We start from the raw sequence: 17,146 nt of genomic DNA, 5'->3' as shown, positions 1-17,146 counted from the left end.
CCTACCCGCTGCAGCCATGGTTGGTCACACCCATTCCAGGATGTCACGCTCCTGGCAGTCCTGCTGCCAGGTTCAACAGTGCACATTCATCGCTGAGGTCTGTTGTCGAGCGCACGATTGGTGTCCTGAAGAGCCGGTTCAGGTGTCTACAACGGTACCGCGCACTGCACTACGAACCGGAGACTGCAGCGAAGATTGTAGCAGCTTGTGCAGTGTTGCACAATGTGTGCATATATTCACGGCTGCCTCAACTTGCCCCCCCTGACAACGGTGACCCTGATGATGACACAGACCTCTGTGATGACAACGGTGCCTTTCCTGCTCTATACCAGGCAGGTAGATATAAGCGTGACCAGCTGCTGCAGACATTTTTGTGCCAGCCTCGCCTGTAGACACGTTTATGTGCAGCCAGCAGCTGCCTCGGCAGCACCAGCCGCCTCGCCTGCACCAGCCACCTCGCCAGCACCAGCCACCCTGCAAGCAAGGATTGGCATTATTGCATACTTTGTTTCATACGGCAACAAGTATGTTGCACTGTTTATTTTTAAGCTTTTGTTTAAAGTGAAAACTGAGTTCCAGCTATTTATTTAATATACTCGTGCCGCAGCATGTGCTGTGTTTCATCATACTGCGTTGTGTCTGTGAGCACAGAACGCTGCCTTCGCAGTATTTCTTCCCTGAGGCACGAAGCCTCTGCTCACTTCTCATTGCATTGTCTTCATCAAGAGGATGTGCCCCCGCAAGGAATTCAGCTTCAGTGGTGCTGTACAAACGCAGTGTACAGTGTGCTGCTTCAAGCTGAGTGCTTCATGCGTGAAGTTATGTGTGGTGGTGCAGTGTTGTGAAAAGCTGCTACTGTGCACAGTGCTCTTTACAGTGGAATGTGCAGCATTTGGCGAAGTCCTGTCATAGTCGACGTTGTGGCAGTGGTCGTCGTCGCCCTTGCACCTGCCATCATTGTAGTGTTAAAAGAGGTGGGCGTCGCCCACCATTGGAGCAAACTGTGGCCATGTGTGTGACCTTGTATCACGCCTATCCTACACTCTGTGAAATGTGGGCTGTATGTTAATGCTATCTTCAGGACTTGTTTGTATGCTGTGCCGTGTACTGTCAGTATGTATGCAGCATGCCAAGAGAGCAGTCTGTGCGTTCACCATCCACCTGCAAAAGAACTTAACTTTTTCCCTGTCCTCAGTGCCTCCAGTATGGAGCCTGTGTCGTGTGTGTTTTGTTTTGGCTACCATTCATTGGCAACCACTTGAGCATTATGTTACCTCTCTGGGCTGCAGCATCGCTGCAGGTCACAAGGTGCGCACAGTACGCAAGATGCAAGGTGGCAACGGTATCTCCCTGAGAGCAATTTCATCCAGTAGAGAAGTGTTTGCGCAAGACAGGAGAGGAAATGTTCGCTGTGCTTTTATCTAGTTATGAACTTAGTATAACATTGAACTCTGACTGATGTGCTTCGCATGAGAATCGTAGTTTTTTACACATCCTTAATGAGCAACCTTACATCTCGTTCCGTTTCCGCTTCACTGTCACGGGCAAGACACGTTATATCAGAGATGTAACAAGTTCTAAAGAGTTGCCATCCTGTGCTGCACAGTCGAATGGCATTACAGGTTCAGTATGAGCTCAGAAAGACATGTATGCACAATTACTTGTTCATTGAAGGAAATGATGTTAAGGGCATACGTGTTTTTGATGAACACACGATGAACACAATGCCGTGAAAAGCAGTCATAGTGGCCCTTATATTCCATGCTGCATTTGCCACCTTTGCGTTGCTTTCAAACACTCTCATTGCAATTTTTGAGTGATTGGAGTGTCTTGGCTGCACTTAGACAAACCTCACTTGCTGTATTGAGGCGTTGCCTACATTTTACTTGTATGTTAATGTGAAATTTTTTTGCTTCTGTTGATGACATGTGCTACCTGTGTATGGCACAGTAGTGTCACCATTAAGTTCGTGGTTATAACCTAAGGGCACATTTATACATTGCCAACACCTCTGGTACACATTGTACTGTAGATTGAGTTGCCACCTGACTGGCTTTATCAGCATGCATGATATAGCACCTTAATGTGCCACTGCTCCCTCCTTTTCTTTTATCGCTTCAGACCATTCATTGTTATCCTTCGAGGACTGTCTCCTGTCACATATGCCAGCTATTATGTGTTTAACACCTTAAGCTATGAAATTTGGTTTTTATAGAAAGGAAAGACACAGTAACTATTCCACTTCCGGGAGGTCACCTCAACAGTGCTGTCGGCGAAGGGATGGAGGAGGAAATGAAAGCAGGAAGAGAGACAAAGGCACAGTAGCAGAGGTTCCTGTATTAATTTTGACTGCCTAGGGCTCCTGATCATGCACTGACATTGCATAGCTCATGGGTTTCTTCGGCGTTTTGCCTCCATCGAAATTCGACCGCTGTGACAGGTATTTAACCTGCATCCTAGAACTGAGGAGCGAAAAATACCTCTCCGTACAGTAGCCTGCACGACCTATCATGGCTTTTCTCACTACACTGCTCTGACTGCCAAGGTCATGCTCTTTTCTGTTCCTCTGAACTCACCTTATGGATCGCCACCATTCTCACAGGGCACCTGGTTGCGGCCCTGCAGTGTGCTGTTAATGTCACGCAGGGCCTGCACCAGCTGCTCGACGGCGTTGACCTGGCGGACCTGCAGGCTTTCAATCTTTTTTTTGCAAAGACAACAAGCGTTCTTTATCACCGTCCTGGGGGAAACACTGAACAAACATAGTCAATAATACTTTACCCCTGCCAGGTGGGTCCTGATGTGTGCCAGGTCTGTCGTTATCTGCCGGAGCTGCTGGTCCTGTATCGTGGCCAGGCGCCCTTGTTGTTCTATTAGGGCGGCGACCGCGTTGTGCCTTTGCTGCACACTGCCTGGGTGGTCTTGCTGGCGAGGTGGAAGTGCATGCGGCCGCCTGATTGAGCCACCTTGCTGGTGCGCTGCAGCTTGTATTGGTGGCGGTGCAGCTCGCGTACCTGGCTGGCCCTCGTTCTCTGCATATGTGTAATTTCAGTATGTTTTCCTGTAGTGAAACCACAAGACACCTCTGCCTTGGAACATGCGTCACATTTCTGTTGCATTGTGTTATGCCTCACTTTATTGCAGGAGCATTTTTTGGGTCGTACACCTTTTTTCATTTCAGGTACCATACATTGAAATTTGACACCATGTGTACAACACAATTTGGTCACAAATGCATAAAAATATTGTTATGACTGCAAAAACAGAAATGTTTTACTGAAAAATACAAGTTTGTTCAATGTAAATCAGCATATATATTAGCCAACTGACAGTGTGATAGTTATGATCACATCTCCTGTAACAATGCTTAAAAGCTATGTCTCACCATGCTTGCAACTAACTGTAACCTGCACCATGCTTAGAAAGCTGTCTACTGAAGTACATGACAAACCTTGTACTGAGCAATAGTCATGCTCGTCCATGACTTGTGACGCCTGTGGCGCTGGGCTGGGTGCCTGCGATTGCACAAGATGAATACTCACAGTTCAGTCATACTTCAGCGGCAACACAAGCATTGATTTCTGGTTATGCTTTCGACGCTGTGTCATGCTATATTTAATTTTGAATAAAAAAGATTTTATATATTTACGATCACAGCTTCATTCTTTTTGAGACATCTTTCGCTGTGGCATATTTTCAGAAGGATGTTACGAATTTACCTTGGTGATATGGGAACAAACGCTATGTCATTTTACGCACGGCCAACACGTATGCTTGCGTCATTCTGTAATGCGCTTACAGAGTTGCCTTGCGATTTCAGCTCCTGCCTGATAGCAGCCACCGCTTGCTGTGGAAAGGTGCTTACATATCTTTTTGCAAGTTGGAAAAACTCTTTCATAGTTACTCACCGGTGAAACTGAGGCTGCTGGTGCCATGCCGAATACGGCCGGGGACCTGCACCCCACGGAGCAGTCTTTGCCAACGATTGCCAAAATGCGGGCATCACTTGGGCTCAGCACTGCCTCTGGGTTCGGCAGCCCCCCGCCTGTAGTTCTGCATGAATAAAAGATATGGCTCTCATACCTAAAGTGGAATTGAGGCGGGAGAGTTATAAGCATTCTGAGAGGCGCCCGACTATTTCTTGACAAAATCTAGGACAAAAAGCTTGCAGCCTAATATGCCAAATGTATAGGTTGCCCTGCTGGATTACACAGAGTAAGGTATTCCAATATGTCCAGTTTTTAACTATGTGTCTCTTAACGGGTCTCGTGCTGAAAGTCATGTATCGCAGCACTGGTTGTTCAGAAGCCGCCAGAGAGTGTGACGACGTTCGGTGCGTCTGCGTATGTTGCACTGGGTAAGCACAAGTGCACAGCAGTATACTGGCCTTTGCACAGGCGCTCCTAACTGGACGAGCAGGCAAAATTCGCAAGCACCGAAGAGCACACACGTCATAGTGAAAGTGTAACCGTGCCATGCCGCGCACCGAAAGCAGATTAGCTCACCTGTGCTCTGCACCGACTAGCGAGCCTGCAGTTCGCGCTTGCCTCACCCGCTGCTGCCAGAAGCGCTTCCAGCCTTCCGGCGAGCGCGTTGCCGGCCCCAGCCCGTTCAGCTCGGCCGCGAGCTGCACCCACAGGCGCTGGCGTGTTTCTGCCGGCATCGCCTCGCTGGCCCCGCGGCCCAGACCGGCATGCTGCTCGATAAAACAGAGCATGGCTTCTAGTTGATCTGCGCTACAACGCGGTGTATAAACACCGCGCTGATTACTGTTGGCCACGCTCGCGCACGGAGGCTCCATGTTCGTCACTGGCGCTCCGTAGCAGACGACAGCAGACGACTGCCAAAACAAACACTGCTCACGAGAGTTCAGTCGCACACCCCCCCCCCCTTTCAGTGTAGTAGCAGGTGTACAAAAATAAAAATTTAGTTGCATTTATTTCATTGCGAAATGCCTCTAGTGGTTGGATGAGCGTCATTTTTTAGCGCATCACGAAGCTGTCGAAATCATCGGCATTTTTTGTCACCAGAACCACTCATATACAACGGTGCGATGCTGGGGCCATGGAGCAAAATTCGTTTCCAGCGGCCGAGGCGTTGCTTAATGTGCTTTTTTCGTTTTTCGACCGTGGCACTTTGCAAGGCCCAGTTTTCAAGGGCAAGCATTACTCTGCCAGTGAAAGTGCGCGCCATTCGCTGCATATGCGTGTTCTCACCGAAGCCGCTGTGGTCTGTGTGTACGCACCGTTTGATCCTGTTTACAGCTGGTGCACAGTGAGTGCTGTTTAAGACGGCCTCGCAGCAGAATGACTATAATGACGCTCCCGGAACGTCGTTCTTTTTCGCACTTGGCGCCAACAGTAGCAGACGACATCGTTTGTGTTTATCTTTTTTTGTTTTATTCTTCACATTTCGTAACCTTTTTCAGTGCTTACGTAACCTGGCACCGCCTTGATGGTTACGTCACGCCTACGTCACAATTTGAACAAAATGGCGAAATGTCGAGAATAGGGCCCCAGACATTACCGGGACTAATATATGCGGACGATATAGTGATAATGGCTGACAACAAGGAAGACCTGCAGAAGTTGTTAGACATATGCAGTACAGAGGGAGATAGATTAGGCTTCAAGTATAGTAAGGAGAAATCTGCAGTCATGACATTTAATGAAGAGGGCGGCGAGCATAGAATACAGGAGTTCGTGCTAAAGGTAGTGAATGAGTACAAGTATCTTGGGGTGTGGATAAATAACAGTGTTGAGTATCTGACAGAGCATGAAAAATATGTAATGAATAAAGCTAGTAGGAATGCAGCTGTCATGAAAAATAGGGCACTGTGGAATTACAATAGGTATGAGGTGGTAAGAGGGATCTGGAAAGGGGTGATGGTCCCTAGCCTGACCTTCGGGAATGCGGTCCTGTGTATGAGGCCAGATGTTCAAGCAAGGCTGGAAATTAGGCAACGGGGAGTAGGGAGGTTAGCTTTGGGAGCACATGGCAATACACCAAATCAGGGGGTACAGGGTGATATGGGATGGGCGTCTTTCGAGAGCAGAGAGGCTAGCAGTAAGATAGCATTTGAGGAACGATTGAGAAGGATGGAGGAGAAGCGGTGGGCTAGGAAAGTTTTCAGATACCTGTATATAAAGAATGTTGACACGAAATAGAGAAAGCGAACTAGAAAATTGACAAGCAAATATCTGGACAGCAGTAAGGGGGCAAATCAGCAATTATCGGTTAAGAAAAAGGTTAAAGGAACAGAGAGAGCTTTGTGGAAAACAGGGATGCCGACGAAATCGGCACTAGAAACATACCGGACCTTTAAACAGGAAATTGTCAAAGAAAATATCTATGATAATTGTAGGGGAAGTTCTTTGTTGTTTGAGGCCAGGACTGGAGTTTTGCGGACTAAGAAGTATAGAGTCAGGTACCAGGAGATAGACACTTTGTGCATTGCGTGCGGAGAGGAGGAGGAAACGGCTGAACACTTGATACTTTTCTGTAAAGGGCTTCACCCTGCAGTGGAAGGCAGCGGGGCTGACTTACCCAAGGCACTGGGGTTTAGGGATAGTGAAGGGAAAGTGGATTTTAAGAGGTTAGAAGTAACCAAGCGAAGGTTATCTGATTGGTGGCTAAAAGCAAGACAGGAGTAAAATTTCACAAGACATGGCTAGGTGGCTTGAGCCACCGCCCGATGTAAAGGGTTCAGCCGTATCCATCCATCCATCCATCCGATGCGGCGAGCGCGCTGCGCAGCCTGCGCGCAGGAAAGGCTGGCTGCGCCGGGTTCGCCGCGCGTGCAGTAAGCTGGATTTTTTTTTTCGCGTTCACGCTGGATGCACCCGCGCAGATTGGTCTGAAACTGAGGTGAAGACTTTACAGCCTACAGTGATCATCAGTCTGCGTACGCTTGTAGCTCGTGAAAGCGCTCACTATAGAGAGTAATCTTGCGAGTCTCACACGATCTCGCAACTCTCAATAAAGGAGCGCCACAGAAATAAGCAGTCCTGCGCAAGCAAACCAGCATGTGAATATGACTTTTATTACACACTACGTTCAGGAACTTATCACGGAACTTATCACTGCACAAATGGGAAACTATAAAAGTGACTCGATCGTTAAAAAATAGAAAGCTTAGAGGGTAAGGATATCATGTATCACATAGACTTACTGCACGTAGCAGAAAAATAACGTGACTCGTTGAAAAATAGCTTAGACCATCGTCAGGAACATCATGTATCACAGAAACATACTGCACATGTACATTATGACTGAAACTATAAAAGTCGTTAAATAAAAAGTGGAGCTTAGAAGGCACACTTCAGAGCACTCGTTGAAGTTTTAACATCTTCATTCGCTCCCGCGTTTCGTCCCGTTTTGCGTTCTGAGATTTTACGTAGAAATGAAGCCTTGTGAGCACATAAAACTTGATGATTCTGTTTGTGAGTGCTGTTTTGTGTTCTGGGCAGCCTACAAGATTCAACTTTGTAAGCTGGAGAAAAGATACCAAGTCCATTAGGCTGTCGCTTCTTACTTGCTTCACACTGAAGCAGTGGGTGAATGTGTTTTCTAGTGACGTCACTAGTGCATTCAGCTGGTCAGATGGATATAAAAGTCCTCCTCTGTCAACAGCTGCCGTGAGGGCTGCTTCAGCTGGCGGACTACCACCCTTATTCTTTTCAGGAGGACACAGGGGCGCAACAAAAACACATGGACATAGAAGTAGACAGGGACGAGCGCCCCTGTCTACTTCTATGTCCGTGTGTTTTTGTTGCGCCCCTGTGTCCTCCTGAAAAGATATGAACCAACACGCCCAAATACAAGCACCCTTATTCTGTAGAAGCTCCTGGCAGCACTCAGCACACTTTGTGGTCGCAATGCTTTTCCGCGCGACATAACCGGCCACGTAAAAAATCAGCCTGGAATCACTTGCTTGAACACACATCGCCCGGTGATCAAGGTCACAAGCACTGAGGACTTCATATGCTTCTGTAAGGTTCCCAATATCCAGAAGTTCGTCAATTCTCCTCTGAGAACTCGTCTCTTTTGCGCTAGAAGCATCAAGAAGGCTCCTTGTAAGTCCCGAAGAGACATTGCTTTTTGCTGGTGATCTTGCTAAGTTTTGAAAGCTTAGCGTGTTCACAGATATCAAAAATTGGCTGGCAGTCGGGTGATCGTTACAACCAGACATTTGTCGAACGATGCCAAAAAGTCTTTCGATGGGGTCCTGGCACAAACGACTTGTCATGAGATAACGGAACCCCACCTCGGTTGTCAAATACTTGAGAAGATGTAGTGTGCTGGTCAGAGTCACGCGAAGACCTTCAGCTGTGCTACTGCTAAGGAAGCCTTTCGATCCAGCTGTATGTTCCCAGGAGTTCATGTAGGACAAGAAACTTCGAATGACTTCTTCGTGGTGATCTCCAGGTCTCAGGGCATCTGAGATGCACCGTGATGTCATCGCTTTAATCAAGCTTCTCATCGTTTCGATAAAACTGACGGTCGCCGCAACGCTGCCCAGCTGTGTCTCGATTTTATCTCGGTAGAGGAAAAGACCTTCACTTCACTTCACTTTAATACCTTAAAAACCCTCGTTAGAGGGTATTACATAAGGGGTGGGGCACACAGAAATGAAAAACAGAAAGACTAAACAGATAAGTTGAAAGTTATACAAATATAAGATTATCACTAAGCAAGTACACGCGTGATTTCTTCGATGAACAATGATTGGCATGTGATAGCAGCAAGTTCACGGGGAAGGCCGTTCCAGTCGTTCGCGGTCCGGGGGAAGAATGATGAAGAAAATGTAGTGGTGCGGGCGCGAGGTCGTGACACTTGCTGCTGATGGCCGGTGCGGAGGGAGATGCGTGGTGGTGGTGCGCAGATGTAGGGTTCCTGTCGTAGCTCAGAGTAAAAAAACTTGTGAAACAAACATAAACTAGCAATGTAGCGGCGATGAGCAAGGGTAGGTAGGCTGGACTGTGATTTGAGGGATGATATGCTGATATCAAAAGAATACGATGAATGAATGAATCTAGTTGCTTGGTTTTGAACTGCTTCAATTGAATTACAGAGATATGCTTGCTTTGGAGACCAGATGGGAGATGCGTATTCTAGTTTTGATCGGACTAATGATTTGTATGCGAGGAGCTTGACATGCTGAGGTGCAGAGCGTAGGTGACGCTTTAAGAATCCTAGTGTTCTGTTGGCGGATGATATGATGTTTGAAATATGCGTATTCCATGTAAGATCATGACAAATATGAACACCAAGGTATTTGTATGATTGGACAAGATCGAGAGGAACGTTAGATATGCTGTATTGGAACAGAAGAGGGTAACGGCGACGATGGAACGACATATATTTGCATTTACTTGTGTTAAGTGTCATTAGCCATTCACTGCACCAGTCTTGTACATGAGTTAAATTATTTTGAAGGGATTGTTGGTCAAAGGTGTTAGTGACTGTTCTGTAAATAACAATCATCAGCAAACATCCGAATATGGCAATCTAATTTCTCAGGTAGGTCGTTAATATAAATTAGAAACAAGAGTGGCCCAAGGACGGATCCTTGGGGCACGCCTGAGGAGACTGGTAGGAGGTCAGACATTTGGTTATTGACAACGACTGATTGGAAGCGGTGAGTTAAGAATTCTTTTATCCATGCTAGTATGTCGGGATGCAAGTTTAGGCGAGAGAGTTTCAGAAATAAGTGGTTATGAGGTACCTTGTCAAATGCTTTAGCGAAGTCGAGAAAAATTGCGTCAGTTTGGAGGTTAGCATCAAGATTGGCATGCAAGTCATGAACGTAAAGTGCTAGTTGACTTTCACATGAGTATCCTTTGCGAAATCCGTGCTGCGATGGGTGAAAAAAGTTATTTGAATCCAGAAAATGCATTGTTAAAGAATAAATGACGTGTTCCATGAGTTTACATGGTATGCTGGTGAGTCCATGAGTGATGGTATGCAGCGTCTCCTCACTAAGGAGCCAAAATGCATAGTTCACTCTTTGTTTTTCGAAGCCAGAAGGACGAACAACTGACTTGTTTATGTGGGGCATTGCCTTGAGGGTGGTGTCATGCATTTCATCGCACTTTCGAGCAATATCGATGTGATCGACAGTAGCATGTCCTTCTGGGATTTTCACGCCTGTCTGAACAAACGTGTTCCTCACGCATTTTATCAAATGTGGAAAATCTGATACAAAGTAGAGGAAACGACCCGGTTCAGTAGGGTGCTGCGTCCTGCAAGCAACCTTTTCTTTTCTTCCATAGATGCCAAAAAAGCGCCACATGCTCCTGTTCCATGTAGCTCCATCGCATGTTATGAAGTCAACATGCAGCCCTGCATTCTCACACATTATCAAGGCTACCGTGACAATCTTGGCTAGGATCTCCGCCTTCACATTGCTGTGCGAGGCAAATACACCAATTATCTGGTGCCACTTCCCTGTGAATGGTTGGAACAAAAGAACGAGGCCATGATCACAGGTTTGCGAGCGTTGGCTTTCTGCAGTGAATTTCCCCAGATCAACAAATCCTTCAATTTTTCCGCTCGACGAAAAGTGAAGGTTCTCGGCAAGTTTCATCTCGTCAACGAGGAGTCCTCCGTGGCACTGGAAGCGATCCATGGTTTTGGTCTTCTGAGCCACAGCAGCAAAAACTTTGTCATTCAGGCCGAACCCACTCTTGTAATTCTTCACATATCGACGCAGAGATGTACGTGATGGCAATATCATAATTTTATTTTTCCTGATATGCTGATAAAGCCGAGGACTTTTCATGCACATAATCAAGCATTCTAGAGCCCATTCGCTTTCGTACTTCATTCCATGTGTGCTTTTACGTCTTGAAGCAGCGAAACATGCCCTCACTTGCTGTTGCTGCTTTACCGGTAGGACCTTGATTGCGCTTTCAAGCACTGACGCTTCAATTTTAGAATTTTCTTTTTTCAAATTCTCAAACTTAGACTTCACCTGAAGCATGGCTAGCCTGCTTCGCTTCAGCTGTTCTGTCCGTAGCTTGAGTCTGTATGAGAGTGTTCCAGCCCTGGGCTTTGCTGCCCTTCTTTTGTATGATGCCTGATTAATTAGAAGTTTCCTTAGATACCTGCACTGTGGGCACGCTGCTCCGGGCGCCTGGGCTATTCCGGGACAGGAAGCACTGAAACTATTCATCCCACAGGTCTACTCTCGGTGCTTGGAGTTTGCTTCGAACTCTCCCTTTTTTCCAAAGCCTTTGCATGGAATAAGGGAGTCTACCTCTAGAAGAAGATCTTCAATCATTTTAGCATCGGTAATCTCGACGCTTCTGACTTGGGTTGCTTGCACGAACACCGTCGCTTGAATCGCGCTGCTGTCCGACATCACGAGGACTACCTTTTCAAAGTAGAGATTGTGGTCTTCTAATGCACACACAGTGAAAGCCGTGACGTTATCAGAACCAGCGATCTGGTGTCTGGACCAATACACGCTTGGTAGCTCGCATCTTTGAACGCAAAATTCAGATGCAAGAACCTGCTGATCTGAAACACTGCCTTCATCATTTGCGGTCTCTACGCCTTGGGAACAGGCACCCATTTCGCAACGTTGGAGCTTCGAGGGGAGGCCGCATGTCGACGTTTTCGATTGCCTCTTCTGAGGGGTTTTCTTGGAAAGGTACGACGGAGCATTTGGGTAAATCGTCGGAACCGCGTCGCTTGTAAGCACGGGTCGATCACGGGGAATCTTGACTGTTGCTCCGTTGATCACGTGCGTGAAGTGCCGGACAATATACTGTTCATCAAAGTGAAGTTCACAGAGGGCTGAGTTCTCGTCGAGAGCTTTGTCAGCCCGGGGCACGGCTCGTCGCCATGCTTCAAAGCGTTCGGGGTCCTTTGGCACAGAAAACAAAGAGACACGCTCACCCGACTTCCTTGACGATACGTAGCCAGACGTACAGTTAGGCGCAAAGCAGTGCGTTTGTCTCGCTTTCTTTGCACGATGATCCATTTGCTGATCCAGGACACGGACCTGAAGCATGCATGCCAACAAGTACCCCTTCACAAAAGAAACACAGCGAAAAACACGTGGGAGCACCGTCGAGACGAGCAGACGACAACCGCACGTGCGCACGCATGAGCAGGTAGCGGGGAGCGCGGGAGGCATCGATGGATGGATGGATACGGCTGAACCCTTTACATCGGGCGGTGGCTCAAGCCACCTAGCCATGTCTTGTGAAATTTTACTCCTGTCTTGCTTTTAGCCACCAATCAGATAACCTTCGCTTGGTTACTTCTAACCTCTTAAAATCCACTTTCCCTTCACTATCCCTAAACCCCAATGCCTTGGGTAAGTCAGCCCCGCTGCCTTCCACTGTAGGGTGAAGCCCTTTACAGAAAAGTATCAAGTGTTCAGCTGTTTCCTCCTCCTCTCCGCACGCAATGCACAAAGTGTCTATCTCCTGGTACCTGACTCTATACGTCTTAGTCCGCAAAACTCCAGTCCTGGCCTCAAACAACAAAGAACTTCCCCTACAATTATCATAGATATTTTCTTTGACAATTTCTTGTTTAAAGGTCCGGTATGGTTCTAGTGCCGATTTCGTCAGCATCCCTGTTTTCCACAAAGCTCTCTCTGTTCCTTTAAGGGCACAGGGTAAGGCAAAATTAGAAAAAAATCGTTTTTTTTTCTCTTTTGGAATTTTAGAAGTTCAATTCTTTCTACACATGTTCCATGATCGCACTTTCCTCAGAAAGCCATATTTACGGCTGAAAAACGCTCCGAAACTAAGTAGTGAGCGGCCACGCCCCCTTTCAGGATTAACGTCAATTTTTTTCAACCAAAAATTCCACCACTTGATTTCAAAACTTGTCTAAAATCAACCACATATAAAAAAATTGTCTGGCAACTATTGTACAGCTCCTCTTTTTTTAGTCAAGACAATCCTGAGACGCTTTGCACGTTTTTTCCACGTTTCTGCAACCTGCATGCAGCTGCGTCCAAGTGCTATCCCTTTCGATCAGTATTGTAAATTGTGCCGGTGTTGGTTGCTGCTGATAAGTTGAGATGCCCAGGGCAAAGAAGGCCTTCGTCAGGCGTGAATTTCACGGCAACCGCTACGCTCATCGTGAAAAAGCAAAAGGATGTCCACGACCGAAAGAGATCCCGAACGCCGAACGCGCCAGCTCCTCGACATCGAAGCTTTCAAGATTTTCTCTGTGCTTCCAGGAAGAGGATGTGCTACAGAGCAGCAGCCAATATGCCTTAATGGACATGGACGGCATTTGTGCCGCAATTACACAGATTTGTGTGTGCAGAGAGTGCGGTGGAAGTGTTGAGCTCATCGAAATTGTGACAAAACGGGTAGGTGTAGCAAGCGTTTACAGTTTGAACTGTGAAGTGTGTAGTGCCGCACAACGATTTGAGACGTCGAAGAAAACTACTTCTGGCCTCTATGAAGCCAACCTCAGGTTAGTGTATGCCTTGAGGTCCATTGGTAAGGGAATGGCTGCAGGAAATATACTCTGTGCTATGCTAAACCTTCCTAAGCCGCCGACAAAGTTTGCGAAATACAATCAAGAGCTTCTAGGTCACATCGAAGCTGCTGCTCAGGAGTCGATGAAAAGGGCAGCTGACGAAGCTGTGCAGCTGAATGAGGGGGATAAAGACATCGCAGTTGCTCTTAATGGAAGCTGGCTGAAGCGAGGCCATACTTCCAATAACGGCATAGTCTCTGCGACCAGTGTAGACTCTGGGAAAGTTCTGGATGTGGAGGTTTTGTCTAAACGTTGTTCAAAGTGCAGCATCAAGGGTACAAACAGTGACCCCCTTCATAGAGAGGTGTGCCAAAGCAACTACCAAGGCACCAGCGGTGGAATGGAAGTCGCAGGAGCACTGAAAATTTTCGGCAGGAGTGAGGAGCTTCACGGCGTTCGATACGTCAAATACCTTGGGGATGGTGACAGCAAGGCTTTTATGGCTGTGAAGGCACAAATGCCATATGGTGGTTCCGTTGAAATATCCAAGGTTGAGTGCATAGGGCACGTGCAAAAAAGGATGGGCACAAGGTTACGAAGGCTAAAAAAAAGAAACAAAGCAGGAAAACTCTCTGATGGAAAGAGCCTCTCGGGCCGAGGCCGACTGACTGATGCAGTAATAGACAAGCTCCAGACGTACTATGGTTTGGCCATCAGAAGAAATGTAGGAAACCTGGATGAAATGCGAAAGGCTGTTTGGGCAACCTTCTTCCACTTATCGGCCACAGACAATGACCCATGCCATGGACTTTGCCCAAAGGGACCTGATACGTGGTGTGCCTTCAACAGAAGTCAGTCAGAGGGCAAGCCATTCTTCCACAAGGAGAGTTTGCCTGCATCTGTCTTGGAGGCTATCAAACCCATTTATAGGGAGCTATCGAAGGCTGAGCTCCTAGAGAAGTGCCTGCATGGGCGAACTCAAAATGCAAATGAGTCGTTCAACCATGTTGTTTGGGAACGCGCGCCAAAGAATGTGTTTGTTAGGCTTCGGACCCTACGGATGGCAACACTGGATGCTGTTCTTTCATTTAATGATGGTAGCATCGCACGGGCCAACGTTTTGAAGGCGTGTGGATTGAACCCAGGGAGCAACACCATCAAGTGGCTGAGGGAAGCTGACCATAAGCGCATGTACTTTGCGGACCGAGCAACACGACAGCTTACAAAAGAGGCCCGACAGTCAAAATGACAAGCCGAAAAGCAAAAAAATGAGGGCGACAGTGACTACAAAGCAAGGGGCTATTAAACCAATTACTATGGAGGCGTTTCTGCGAATAAAAAATGGTTATTCACATCTTTTTTTCTCTTTACGCTCTATTATCTCAAAACAGTGTTTTTTCTTACAAAGGTACCATTATTTCCGATGCCTTTCAAGACAGACGGCTGATTTTTTTTTGCAATCATCTACATAAGTGTTGCCAACTACTGAACTAGAATTAAGCAATTTCACTGAGCAGTTATTCTGTTATGAATTTTGAAATGCGCAAAGAAAGGCCAGATTTGTGTACTACCGGAAAAAATTTTATTAAAAATCGAATTTTCAACACATTTCAAATATTCTAGTTCAGTAAAAAGAGAACAAAATTTGGCAAACAATGATATATGTATTATTAGGCTACTGTTATTAGTTAGTGAGAAACATGTACCTCAACATGGCCTAAAATGCATGGGAAGTATAGGGCTTACCCTGTGCCCTTAACCTTTTTCTTAACCGATAATTGCTGATTTGCCCCCTTACTGCTGTCCAGATATTTGCTTGTCAATTTTCTAGTTCGCTTTCTCCATTTCGTGTCAACATTCTTTATATACAGGTATCTGAAAACTTTCCTAGCCCACCGCTTTTCCTCCATCCTTCTCAATCGTTCCTCAAATGCTATCTTACTGCTAGCCTCTCTGCTCTCGAAAGACGCCCATCCCATATCACCCAGTACCCCCTTATTTGGTGTATTGCCATGTGCTCCCAAAGCTAACCTCCCTACTCCCCGTTGCCTAATTTCCAGCCTTGCTTGAACATCTGGCCTCATACACAGGACCGCATTCCCGAAGGTCAGGCTAGGGACCATCACCCCTTTCCAGATCCCTCTTACCACCTCATACCTATTGTAATTCCACAGTGCCCTATTTTTCATGACAGCTGCATTCCTACTAGCTTTATTCATTACATATTTTTCATGCTCTGTCAGATACTCAACACTGTTATTTATCCACACCCCAAGATACTTGTACTCATTCACTACTTTTAGCACGAACTCCTGTATTCTATGCTCGCCGCCCTCTTCATTAAGTGTCATGACTGCAGATTTTTCCTTACTATACTTGAAGCCTAATCTATCTCCCTCTGTACTGCATACGTCTAACAACTTCTGCAGGTCTTCCTTGTTGTCAGCCATTATCACTATATCGTCCGCATATATTAGTCCCGGTAATGTCTGTTTAATCAATTCCCCTTGCTTGAAAAAAGATCGGTTGAAACCTAGTCCGCTCCCCTCTAGCTTGGCCTCCAAACCTTGCAGGTACAACATGAACAACAAAGGGGACAGAGGACATCCTTGTCTAAGCCCCCGCTGTATCTCTACAGGCCCTGATACATTTTTTTCCCATTTTGTGAGCACTCTGTTACCTCTATAAATATCTTTTAAAAGATTAATTACTCCATTTTCCACATTCAATGTGCCCAATATGTCCCACAAATGCAAGAAGTTTTCGGTCTGCCACAAGAGTTCCCCCCCAGCCATACACGGAGTAGGCCAGGGCCAGACCACTTCCCAAGAAGCAAGTCCCATAAGTTGGAGCAAAGCTCGACAACTGGTGGACCCCCCACACGAGAGACTGCTCTTGTACCAATTTAGGTTTGGTCATTCTCGGGCCCGAAAGCCCTTCCATCGAGCGTGGCGGGCTGGTCCACTACTGCCACCTCGTTGGTCGTGTCTGGGTCCAACCCAGGAGCTTCGGATAGGCGGGGTCGCTACTCCCCGTGGTGCGCTTCCGTGCTGCGCACCCCTGCCAGACGCCGAAGCGCCCTCGACTTCGGGTAATCTCTTCGTGCCGCACTCCAAGCGAGAGCCCGATTCTACCAACTTTTATTAAGCGTCTTGGCTTTGACGCCGGCCCTGGTGTACTAAGTCAGGACCTACCGCCTACGTACCGGGAAGTGCGAGTGTGGGCTTCATCCCACACCCCTATGGTCTCACAGCAGTACTACTCACAGGCTCTCAAGGGACGCAAGCGCCAGTCCTGCTTTCGCTTCGTCCTCGGTCTCTTCGCCTACTGAGACGCCCGCAGGCCTCAGCGTTTCCCAGAGATGGCCCTGGTTGCCCGGAGGGGGACCGATGACAGACCCAAGCAGCGCTCCCGAGTGATGGTAGGGCTCGGGTTACACAGGGACGCCCCTACCCCTGATGACTTTAGTCAGCGGGGATTTCCCTGCAGCCTATTCGCTTGAGACTTAGCCACAGCAGCCTATCCCTAAGCTGCCGTGGCGTATGAACTCTCTCGCTTTCGGTGAGAGGGTCACCACAGCCCTTCCCAGGTTCACCAATGACAGTCGCCCCCATTAGACTGGGTTACAGGAGCACGCAACTGCTCCCAGCGTTACGCCTAGGGCCTTCATCGCCGAGGCCCGCCGCCCGCT

General features: G+C 47.3%; 2 protein-coding genes and 1 pseudogene across 2 annotated transcripts; all 3 read right to left on the bottom strand.

Moving 5' to 3' along the window:
• Positions 1-336: 336 nt before the first annotated feature.
• On the bottom strand, positions 337-4,930 carry LOC144132282 (uncharacterized). Its single transcript, XM_077664596.1, has 6 exons — positions 4,506-4,930; positions 3,909-4,053; positions 3,452-3,515; positions 2,782-3,032; positions 2,577-2,700; positions 337-474 (listed from the first exon to the last, which is right to left on the bottom strand). Exons 1-5 carry the CDS (start codon positions 4,799-4,801, stop codon positions 2,578-2,580), a joined length of 879 nt encoding a protein of 292 aa, XP_077520722.1. The 5' UTR covers positions 4,802-4,930; the 3' UTR covers positions 337-474; position 2,577.
• Positions 4,931-6,975: 2,045 nt separating this feature from the next.
• Positions 6,976-8,551, bottom strand: LOC144133697 (uncharacterized; the record flags this gene model as incomplete). The annotated part of the gene is made up of 2 exons (XM_077666843.1): positions 6,976-7,007; positions 7,828-8,551. Coding segments are annotated over 2 exons (756 nt in total), but the record flags the coding sequence as incomplete, so codon positions are not given.
• On the bottom strand, positions 8,471-12,135 carry LOC144132281 (uncharacterized; annotated as a pseudogene).
• Positions 12,136-17,146: the final 5,011 nt, after the last annotated feature.

Source organism: Amblyomma americanum, chromosome 5 (genome assembly GCF_052857255.1).
Source record: "Amblyomma americanum isolate KBUSLIRL-KWMA chromosome 5, ASM5285725v1, whole genome shotgun sequence".
Taxonomy (NCBI): domain Eukaryota; kingdom Metazoa; phylum Arthropoda; class Arachnida; order Ixodida; family Ixodidae; genus Amblyomma; species Amblyomma americanum.
Note: the sequence above shows the minus strand (reverse complement) of the source record. Positions and strands in the feature narration are given on the sequence as shown.